The 12,262-nt window shown below is 39.5% G+C and overlaps 1 protein-coding gene across 15 annotated transcripts in view; it reads right to left on the minus strand.

Annotated features, from left to right (window-relative positions):
• LOC128994224 (protein spinster-like) overlaps nt 1-12,262 on the minus strand; it is a 113,234-nt gene that overhangs the window by 17,309 nt on the left and 83,663 nt on the right. For 13 of the 15 annotated variants that reach the window (XM_054418619.1, XM_054418610.1, XM_054418609.1 and 10 more), the window contains exons 4-7: nt 11,357-11,439; nt 10,886-11,006; nt 9,805-9,939; nt 7,613-7,877 (exon numbers count right to left, since the gene is read on the minus strand). In XM_054418619.1, coding sequence (XP_054274594.1) covers nt 7,613-7,877; nt 9,805-9,939; nt 10,886-11,006; nt 11,357-11,439 — 604 coding nt within the window. Of the gene's footprint in view, nt 1-7,612; nt 7,878-7,914; nt 8,177-9,804; nt 9,940-10,885; nt 11,007-11,356; nt 11,440-12,262 lie in introns of all 15 variants that reach the window. The other 2 variants (XM_054418607.1, XM_054418616.1) reach the window with 1 other exon arrangement.

Below are 12,262 nucleotides of genomic sequence, written 5' to 3' on the forward strand. Positions count from 1 at the left end.
CCCGCCTTACACCTTCAAACCAAATTTTATCAAAATCGGACAAAAATTACTCAAGTTATCGTGTGGATGGACACATATATATATATCTCTATAGGCCTATATATAGATATATAAAAATTTGAACGAATGGTGTTTTTGGCCTCTGGGGACATCAAAATGAAAAAGTAAATCGGTCCCGGGCTTAGGTCTTACCATGAGACCTACGGTAATAGCTACTTCCCTATAGGGAAATTCGCTAAAAACGGATGAACACACCCCAATTAGTCCGTCGACCTCCTCGTTGGTAGAGACAACTGTTAAGAGGAAGAAATTAGTTCATTGACCATTTTCATGTAGAACTGACAGCTAGTTTCAGGAATTTTACAAGGGTGTGTAACGAGGATTTTGAATTGCTTATATCACTGATTGGGCAGACTACAGTAGACTCCCTTTTAACCGGACTAGATCAGCAGGGAGTAAGCGGTACTGAATCGAATGTTCTTGTGGGAAAGGTTTGAGACCAGAAAAAATATATAAATATAATACCGTTCTAACGAGTTTTTCGGCTCGTAGGTTTAATTGGAAAAACCGTTAACCGGACTGGCCTCGGTCCTGAGGAGTCCGGATAAGAGGGAGTCTTCTACTGTATATCGAAACAAGATACTAATTAACGCAATGCTATAATTAACTATAATCAACCGAAACTGATTTAACAATCAATTACAAAACTAATACAAAACACTATGGCCTAAAAAACACAAGCAAATGCCAAACTTGACAAGAAACAATGAAAACTGCTACTAGCTGCACGAGGAGAAACATTATTTTGACTAAAATGTTCGGTATGGGAGTGAACTTTTACAGCCAAAATCCAGTTCTCACCCCTACGCTCAGATTTCTTGAAAAGGCATCAGCACCACACCAACACCGAACAATGTTTGCCAGAAATGCGGAAATACAAAATGTCCGTCGAACACTGTTTGAAGAACATGTTCAGTTGGTGGAGGCGTGGCTTAGTTAAATGGAATTTGAAATTAATCCTAATCATCATAAATAACAAATTGCAACCCTAATGAGCTGTCATTTTGAATTATAAATGCAATAGTAATACTCTTACTAAATATTGTTGTTCTTTTTATCCCCTAAGCTTGCTAAACTGCTGTATTGTCAAGTTGTCTTGTCAACATCACAATTAAAAGTTCATTTAAGCTAATTTTGTAGTACTGTAGAAAAAGTTATATAATAATAGGTTTTTTACATACCTCAGTCAAATAGTCCAAAAATGGTATTGCTCAACAGCTATGGTAAGCTGTTGAGCAATACCATTTTGGGACTATTTGACTGAGGTATGTAAAAAACCTATTATTGTCTTAACAATATAGTCCAGGAGCCGAAAACATGAATTTTGAAAAGTTATATAGTAGAACCTCCCTAATCCGACCTCCGCTGGTCCGACTCCTCACTTGGTCCGACCGTGCCGCCAACACAATAGGCTTCCACTAACATAACCTCATTGTCCAAGAAAAATACCCAGAAAACTTTATCAATTGTGTTTTTTTTTGTTTAGTTTAATTTGTTGAAATTTGTTGTATATTTAACCATGTCTGCCCATTATTAATATTATTAAGTAGGCTCCCACATTATTGTTTAAAAAAAATCACAGTTCATTTGACAAAAATAAAATGAAAGCAAAACAAAGGAATCCCGATCAAGGCTTCCAGGTCAAGCTATCCGTTTGCACTGACAATCGTCTGCTCCTTAGGCCTACACATGACACATTTCATCTGTCTGCTGGGCGCTTGCTATGTCACAACATTTTGTGATTGGGTATTTGGGTTTATGGGGTAGAAATTGGTTTTTCTCATTTTTGACCCTCAAAACACAAAATTTCCTAATTTATCTCTAGATCTTAAAGATCTAAAAAAAAAACACAAATAATTTAGTATACCAAAGTGTTTTTGTACGGTTATTGGTAACGGAGAAAATTCAAAAAATTTTAAATTTAAAATTCCCATGTTTAATCTTATGGAGAATATTGAAAATGTTGTATTTTGCTTGTTTATGGATATATTTTGATCAAACTTGGCAAATTTATTTATTTTATACTAAACTATTAATATTTTACTAAAAAACAATTTATTAGTTTCAGTTTCCTTGTAGCAGCAAACCTAGGTAGGCTACTCGTTAAACCTAATGTTATTTAAATAAGATTTAATCAAAAATCATCATTGAAAATCAAGAAATGGAAATTCGCTTAGTCGGCAGGTTTGCTGCGGCTGGGGCATTTAATCTTGCAAGCGCATACGAAAATCTTTCAAAACAAAAAATTGTTTGTTCATGGGCAAAGTTGTGGCCTTCTCTTGATTTATTAGAAAATTACAAAAAAATCAAATCCTCAAATGGCAGTGACAACAGATGACAGTGTGACAACAGACACTGAGCTAAATGACATGAGAGAAGCAATAACTAAACAATTAGTAGAGAATCCAGAAGAACTGACATCAACCGATGTTACCGCCTGGTTAGATGTACACGTACAGTATTTAGTGATTATCTTTGTTCATTGATTGAAATTGTACTGTACTGTTATTTGCTGTTTCATATCACATTTTCTTTTTCATAACAATACATTAAACAACATTTCATTAGGCCTATACTGTACAGAAATTCAAACGATTGTTATCATAGTTTTCGTAAGCAATAAAAATGTTGCTTATTGTAAAACTACATAATTTTCTGATGCATTTCCACTAATCCGGTATTTTCTATAATTCGGCCCTACTAATCCCCATATAGGGCCGCATTAACGAGATCCTACTGCAGTTTATTTTACACAGGCCTCCTAACCAAGTTCTGCCACAGACTGGGGAGACTACTTGTCCTTTGATCAAACATCACCGTTTGGTGAACTAAGAGAAACTAAGCCCAAGCATAGCATAGTAGTTCTAAGCTTTCATCTCAGGTTGCAGCACATTTCAGGAAAAGCATTCACTTGTTTTACTTGAATGCTATCATAAATAATAATTGTAAGTGAAGGTTTGACTGTGTCGCTTGATGTTTGATATTTAACTTTTAAGGCTCATAGAGATGAAATACCATAACTCTCAATGTATTTATTGAAGATCTATATATTAATAGGCAAACATGTTTCTTTAAAACCTTTTTTCTCAGCTCCTATGCATCGCAGGGAAAATCCACGCATACTGTTAGAAAGATATTTTCCTGTAGAAGTGCAGAATCCCTTTAAAAATTAAAATAGGCTCAAATATAAGCACAAAAAATGTATTTGAAATTAAAAAAAAAATAACATGGGCTTTATGGGTTGCCATGCTGGTGACGAAATAACAACGAAATATAAACAGAAAATCAAAACAAATGGAAGAAATTACAATCACATGTTTTATTTACAGTGTGTGGTGCAAATAGAGAAGTCTGTACCTTTACATTCCATCCCAAAGTTGTCACCAGTTTTTTTTTTTTTTTTTTTAATTCGTCGTTGATTTAAATGACTAATTTCTGTCGAATACATGATGTTTTTTACCAAGTCAAACTTATGGAATGGCTTATTTTGAGCCATAGCAACTGTTATGATCCATCTACTTTGTCAACTTTGAGTATCCAATAGTCAATACGTGTACATTACATGTTTGTTTTTGGTCGAGTTTTCGACCACTGGACGATCACTAGTAATTTTAAATAAACAGAAAAACATGCTCTTATAGCTTGCACCTGTTCACAAAACAAAACAAGGGGAGGAATAGAACAGTAGAACAGTATGATTCTGGACAAGTTCAACTCAAGACATCACTGCCCTAGATATAACTGCATGAACCCTCCAACTATTACTCGATATTGTGCAAAATTGTCCACACACAAATATGAGTCAAAACATTTAATGAAAACAATCTCATATAATGTTAAAAAGTCCTTTCAGATCAAGTAAGCAATTAAGACTGTCAGAGTAAAATATAAAGAATGGTTTAAAATTATGTAACAGAATCAACCATGCTCTTTCATCAATCTAAGTGATAACTTAACCATTTTATTAAAAAATATTTGAAAGAAATCTGAAAAAAAATGCAGTATTTACTGAACAAAAAAATATGTAATGATTTGAAATTTTAACAAATATCAAATTATACTGTAGCGAAATAAATAATTAATTATACAAGTACGTAAGGTATATAATTCTGGGTGCGTAATACAGCTCAAGTGCAAGTGCGGGGTCATGGAAAGGGCCGTGGATTTGTTTGGGTTCGGTGCAAGGACATCACCTATTACAGTGTCTACCTCGCCCCTAACGAGGCTATCCATGACTTTCGCGAGAAGATAGACCGCTTGGAAGAGAGCGTGCAGGACACCACAGGGCATGTAGTCGTGGCTGGTGATTTCAATGCTAGGGCCGTCGAGTGGGGACTGACCCTCACTAATTCCCGGGGGAAGTACATCCTGGACTTTGCTGCCAGGGCCGGACTCGTTGTAATCAACGAGGGCAACACGCCAATGTTCCGGCGACCCGGGATGAGGGGAACGATCCCGGACATAACCCTCGCATCTAAGTCTCTTCTGCCAAGGATCACAGCCTGGAGAGTCTTGGAGGATTATACGGCCAGCGACCATCAATACATTATTTTCAATGTCTTAGATCGCATCCCGAGACAAGTTGCTGCATCTCGGGAAGTGCCCGTTTGGTGGAACACCAAAAAACTGGACGTGGCTAAATTCACTGAGGCCATCCTGCGGGGAGTGCCAGCGGTGCCTGCCGCACCTGGCATGGCTCATGCAGAGGCTATAGTTACATCGATGATGGGGCTGATTGCCTCGGCTTGTGATGAGTCAATGCCCCGCAAGAGACTCCGTTGCGATAGGAGACCCGTATACTGGTGGACTGCAGAGATCGCGGATTTGCACCGAGCTGCTTTGAGAGCTAGACGACTCGCTACCAGGGCCAGGGCACCCTTGGATAGACGCCGTAAGCTGGAGAGCTACAAGGTGGCGAGGAAGTCTCTCCGCCGGGCCATCAACCGGAGCAAACACAATTGCTGGAAAACACTAAGGGATGATGTCGATTCCGACCCGTGGGGCCTGGGTTACAAACTAGTAACCCAAAAACTCACCACTCGCTCTCCACCTTCCGTCATGGAGGGGGCCGCTATGGAGAGGGTCGTCAAATCCCTTTTTCCGGATCATATTCTGCGCCCACTGCGTGAGTTTGAGATGATGGACGATGTCCCACTCTTCACTCATGAGGAGCTGGAGACTGCCGTTTTATCCCTAAAAAACAACAAGGCTCCTGGACCTGATGGGGTACCTGGCGAGGCTCTTAAGAAGGTTTTTTCAATCAATCCCCTGATTCTTCTGAGCATGTACAACGCCTGCCTAGCAGAGGGGGTATTTCCGTTGTGCTGGAAAAAAGCTAGGCTCGTGCTCGTAGGGAAGGGGAAAGGAGACCCAGAATTGCCGTCCTCTTACAGACCCCTTTGCATGTTGGATACGGCTGGGAAAGTCCTAGAGAAGTTGATCCGTTCCTGACTGAATTCAGCCGTGGTTGCTGCGGGGGACCTGAGTCCTCGCCAATACGGCTTCAGGAAGGGGCGATCAACGGTCGACGCTATTGAGGAGGTGAAGCAAGCCGTGATGAGAGCTGAGGATTTTAATCACTACTCTCGTAGGGTTGTGCTGCTCGTTACACTCGATGTGCGAAACGCATTTAATTCTGCAAGATGGTGCGATATGCTGGACGCTCTGGAGAACAACTTCCACGTCCCGGCATACCTCATGCGCATTATAGAGGATTACCTCCGGTTCCGCCTCCTCATGTATGATACTACAGAAGGCCCGCGGACGATGAGTGTCACTTCTGGTGCTGCCCAAGGTTCCATACTCGGCCCGGACCTCTGGAACGTTGCCTACGACAGCCTCCTTAGGTCTGAAATGCCTGAAGAAACCGTTTTAGTTGGGTACGCAGATGACATTGCAGCTTTAATAGCTGCTCGTAGTGTTGAGCTGGCGCAGCTAAAATTAAACCGAGTCATGCGAACTATAAACGCATGGATGGCAGATCACGGTCTCTCACTCGCGCTGAACAAAACTGAGATCGTGATTCTGACCAAAAAGCGGATTGACACCATTGTGCCGTTGAGGGTGGGGGACGTCGAAGTCCAGTCCGTTTGTGCCGCCAAGTATCTTGGTGTCATGGTGGACTCTAAGCTTAGCTGGCGGGACCAGATATTCCGAACGGCGGACAAGGCCGCTAAGGTGATCTCTTCTCTTAGCCGGTTAATGGCCAATGTCGGAGGTCCTCGTTCCAGTCGCAGAAGGCTGTTGATGTCTACAGTTCAGTCTGTGCTCCTGTATGGTGCGGAGGTGTGGGCAGACGCGCTCAATAAGGAGGTGTATAGGATGCGGCTTGCCAGAGTGCAGCGTCAGGCAGCACTCAGGGTAGCATCCGCCTACCGAACAGTGTCTGAACCTGCCATCTTGGTGGTTGCTGGAGTAATCCCCGTCAAACTTTTGGCGGCGGAGAGGAAAGCGATTTATCAGCGGCGTGGAGAGGACCATGCAAAAATGGAGGAGCGCAACCGCACCTACCAGCTCTGGCAGGAGAGCTGGGAACAGGAGTCACGGGGACGCTGGACCAGGAGACTGATTCAGCAAGTCCAACCATGGGTTGACCGACGGTATGGTGAGGTGGACTATTACCTTACCCAGTTTCTGACAGGTCACGGGTTTTTTCGGTCGTACCTGTTCAGGATGGGCAAAGCCGTGTCACCCGATTGCATCTACTGCCCAGGCACTCCCGACGACGCGGAGCACACCTTCTTCCGCTGCCAGCGCTGGGAAGGTTCCCGCCTGGAGGCTGAACAACATGTAGGGCAGTTGTTGGTGGACACGGTCATTCCGATGATGACGGAGGGTGAGGACAATTGGACCTGTATGTCACATTTCGTCCAGGATATTCTCCGCACAAAGAAGCTAGAGCTTGACCGAGATGCGGTCTAGGTCATAAAGAAATTGAATGCCAGAAACGGCGCGAGCCCTGAGGGCTTAGGTCACACGTTGACCTGACCTGAAGTAATGTGACAAACAATTCCAGGTCTGTGTCCAACAGAGTAGAGGGGGTTTTTTAGTGAGTAGTCTGACAAGCTCAGGAGTCTCACACTACAGGCTGGCTACCCGTGTGCGTAAAAGCATTTTTACCTCCTCTCCCTAAAAAAAAAAAAAAGGTATATAATGAGAAGCCAGTTTGGACACAATAAACTGTATATATAGGATCCCAGCACAAGGGAAATCTGTATTTGATGAAGGAAGTTAGCCGTGTATCCTATCATCTATGGTGTAAGCCAACTATGTCCTTTTTGTTAGATAAATAAAGGAACACAAAAAACAAGGCTGCTAAGTAACTAATAGCTGTCTCTAAACTGCGCTAAGAGATGCTAAGAGCATTCATTCAAAAGCTAATAAGTAGGCTAAACGCATACAGGTTAATCAAGATCCACTTCACTCAAAACACACACAGATTAAATAGACAATTGTTGCAGATATTGGCTGATCAGTGATCACTGACCAGGTCTATATAACTCCACAATCAAACCATAGCAAGGATGGAACACCACTCTCAGTATCACCTTACCAGAAGTATATCAGAAACTATCGACCAGTTGAGATTTATAAAGAGTTCAGCAAAGAAAACCATCGAGTAGACAACAACTGTATTCCAACTGGCAGCCTTCAAGAGCACTCCAGCAGTGAAGATTGCACTTGTAAACAGACCAGCACAGCAGATGAGTGCATCGTATCTCAAGGACCTCACACGTAACCACCGGGATAGGGACGACCCCAGTGGGACCCCAATCAGTCCAGAAACCATCGTCACCCCTCCAAACACCAGATTAACTCTGAAAAACGAACAAAGTGTTTAATAGCGTTACTTACCAATAAAATATCTGCCACAATAGACCAGTTTAGGTTGAGGAATAGTTCACCGACGAAGATGAGTGTATAGCAGATATAAACGTTGGAGCTGGCATAGAGGGACGCAGCAAACAGTAACGGGGCACTGCAGATGAGACCACACGCGCAGATGTACGGGTCTGCACGAGGATAGCGCACACGCAGGTTCTGTGCAAGGAATGATCCGGCCGGAACACCAATGAGGCCCGAGATCATGGTGATGATCCCAAACTTCAAAGAAACACTGCAAAACAAATCATACTTACAGAGACAATATTGGAATTGTGATATAATTTCAAATCAGTATACACCCTCAGGCCTCAATATCAATATTTTTGTAACATCAGGTCAGTGTTAGGCAGTGCTCGATTTGGGGTGGAACAGATTTCCGGTACCTCTCTTTCAGAAAGATAAAAATATTGGCATAAATATGTACATAAATAGGTTCTAATGACATTAAACAGGTTACAGTTCCCGCACATCATTTTTTACAAATCAAGCACTGGTGTTAGGTAATAGCAAGACCAAGAAAAAATTAAGTGTGTCTTACTATTTTTGTTAAAATATACACTTTTAAAACATCACAATTTTTTAAAGTTTTCTAATTATTTTTTTCAAAGTGGTGAACAAAGTTGTCAACTTTTAGTATGTATAAGCACATACATATAACACTCCACCCTCCCCTCCCCCCTCAATTACACTCCTGTATGACAAAGATATAATTTGTTATTATTAATTGTATGCATGTCAGGAGTAACCCAATGATGGACAATACACCTTGGTGATTTACAACAAATAGAATATCCTCAGTATGTTAGGCTAAACATAGGAGGATTAAACATTAAGGAGAGGACATGCTCGAGTTTCGTTAAAGCCAGCCCGACCATGCGCCGTAGCGTTGTGGGGGGGGGGGGGGGTAATATGTTTAGAGACATACATAATAATATTTTTAAGGCTAACTGAACATACCAACCAATAAGATCCGTTAGAATATCATATTAGAGATTTGATTTAGTTACTGAAATAGCAGTCAAGTATTCAAAAGATTTATTTAAGACTACATACATCATGCAAAAAACGTAAATTAGGATCACAATTTTAGAAACCTAACTAAGAGGTAGAGTAGTAAGAGGTAGTATTCATGAGCGAATAATAAATTTTAAGATGACCAGTTAATATGTTTTTGATTAAACATAACAGTTAAAGGATGAATGTTTTTATATTTTGCCCTACCACAATGGTGTTAATATTGATTATACCATTCATAATCATATACTCAAATCATAAAAAATATAAGTATTTACATGTTGCATAAAAAAAAATCAAATAAGTTTTTAAACTATAAAATAATGATACGTAAGCACTGTGGCGTTAGGGGATGCGAGAACTGAAACATTTCACTGTTTACTCTAAGTTTATTTGATATTTCTTAATATCGAGCTCTCATAATATGGCTCAATATGACATTAAAAAATTGAATGCATAAGAAAATGTTTTATTTTTTGTGTTTGTAATTTAATTGGAACGGCTGTGAGTGTAATAAAACAAAAGCGAACGCCGCATTGAATTTTTTCTTGACTTTGGCTATTTCAAATTACTTGCCTAGTAAATGTATTAAAACTAGCGAAAAACGGTAGTAACAATTTTAGAAAGTATATTTATCCCTATTTGTGTGCCCTCTCCTTAATGTTTAATCTTCCTAGTAGGGGTAAACCCAACTAGAAACTAATCTAAATCCATTTAGTTTCTCTTAGGGTTTTCATCTGAAAACATTAACTGTCTAACTTACAATATCAGTACTGGATGGTTGTGTTCATAATTACCTATATAGGCCCTATTGATTCAAAGATCTATTGCAACCACATGACTCACTCAGACAACGACACATCCTCATATCCTGGCTGCAGTCTCAGACCCAGATAGATGAAGTGAGGTCCCCACCAGGCCAGGGCTCCAGCGACAAATGACACACACGTGAACCCAGCAGTGGATAGCATGAAGCTTGGGCTGTAACAACCAACCAATCATAACTATAGTATATATACACCAGTATTGTGCAATAAACAATAGTAGTTTCACATGTTCACTAACATGACTTGATATACACAAGACAAGGGTACACAAAAGGGTGTTCAAACACTTACATACATTTACAATATTTGGGTGAAACTAACAATATTTGACAAAGCAAATTACCTAGTAAATATAATGTACATATTTGATTCCAGTATGATCAAATTTATCCGTATTGACTTTACTTGTAAATTAAAACTGTTTGCCGAATATGTTGAAGCTTGTTGATCAATAGCTCTAAATTTGGTTCTAAATATTTTTGATTTCTTTCAATTTTGAGACATTTTAATTTCAAAGTCAATTTATGACTCATTGGATGGTAAAATTACTCACTTGTGAGACACAAGAGACACAGTAATGCAGTGATCTAATTATTTTGTGGGATCAATTGACATCCACTTGCTTGATGATAGTGAACATGAGAACATAAACATAACTCGTTGAGTCTGATTAGACTACTACTGATTTTCCCCAGATTGAAAGTTAACACCTTTATAATAACAGTTACACTTGGGACTGAGAGATGAAAGTAGTTAACTGACTGGGTATTTAGTTGAGGAAACATTGAGTGGCTAAGAGTGATTCCCACTTAATTACTGTTACAGCCACCAGGAGTGCCTATAGGGAGGGCTCATTTGTCATTCCAGAGCTCTGGAACAAGAAGGTCGTGCATCTAGTGCAACGACATAAGGTACTTGGAGGAATCCAGTAAAGATTGGAGGTTTATACGTTGTTCTATTTTCTTGAGTTCTCATAAAAATGTTCTTTCGCCCATTCAATGAAATAGCCCGTTGAAAACAGAGACATTTAACAGAGATTGATAGTTGAAAGAGAGTGACGGTTAATAGAGGTTCCACTACAGTATGTGAGAGTTACTCACTTGCGAAGGAGCAGTTTGATATCCCTGGACCAGGAGGTGGCGTGTAGGTGAGTCTTGCCTTCACTCTCCCCTCGCTCAGGGTTGGTCATCACAAAGAGGATGAGTACGACAGCGACCATCCCTACAACAAACATATGTGTCTTTGTAATGAAATAAATAAGTCTAAAGACAACTGTTACAATTGCTTCTTGCCAAATGTAGACTAATAAGACTTAAAACATATGATTTTATAAACATTTAAAAATACAAATGCTGACTTTTACAATAAATCAGACAAAGTTGAATCACAGTCGAGAAACAGAATTTGCATTAGCTGTCTCAAATTGTACCGATTCTTATTTGATTTGTTTTGTACAACTGAAACCTTTTTCTTCATGAAACCAAAAATAATGGAAATATATTCTTTTATGTAGCGAAAGTTATAAGTTTTGTGTTTTAAAGATAGTCAAACAACTGTAAACCGTAGCTTACCTAACACAGGAGTGACTCTAAGACCATTCTGCCATACTCCAGTCATTCTACCAGTCTCAGAACCCACGATGTAGCCAAGCCCACTGAAATACAAGTATTACAGGATAAATTAACACTTCTATACAGAATTTATTATAAAGTGGGATTTAGAACATATTTACTTAGAAATTATACGTCATTTTGTTTGTCACTGGCGGATCTAGAACAGTTACAAGGGGCGGGGTCCTCCCCCCAAAAAATGTTTGTAATTTAACTGTCCAAACTGGCAGTTTTAGACCATTATTTATCTGTACAAAGTTTAGTAAACAAATATTAAAATAGCCATTCAACTTTTATTGAGAACAGAAGTTTTGAACTACCAACTTTTCATTAATTATTATTATTATTGTCATGATTATTTATTGGAATAATTAATTCTATAACATGAAGTAAAGCGCAAACACTAACCTTAAATTACTTGTTCATTTTTTAATCACTGTTGATTCCTAGATTTTGCACAGTCGTGAATTATTGTCTTTGTTTTGTCTTAAATACTAGTCAGTGGGTATGGCTTTTAACTGTTACATAAATGTAGGTATTCTGTATTAAAAGAAACAAGCAAAACAACGTGTTTTTATTTTGTTTACGAAGTATCATATTGACAGTTTAGTTGGCTGCTTGATTTATTTACAGCTGTTTTATTTTGATTTGCTGTCCAATGCTATTTAAATGGCCCAAACCCGTACTTTGAGGGCTTTCACACACCGAGTTGACGCCCCCAAAAGGCAAATGTAGGCGTTAAAGGCTTTCAAACGACACATAAGTCATCAAAATCAACCCAGCCATCAAAATCAGTTTAGCCATAGTCTTCTTAACAAAAATCGTCCTAACAAAATGTTTTGGACACAGCCCGGGTGGAAATTTTGA

This window comes from Macrosteles quadrilineatus, unplaced genomic scaffold (assembly GCF_028750875.1).
Source record: "Macrosteles quadrilineatus isolate MER2022 unplaced genomic scaffold, UCM_ALF_1.0 Scaffold_5__1_contigs__length_97177068, whole genome shotgun sequence".
In the NCBI taxonomy this organism is placed as follows: Eukaryota; Metazoa; Arthropoda; class Insecta; order Hemiptera; family Cicadellidae; genus Macrosteles; species Macrosteles quadrilineatus.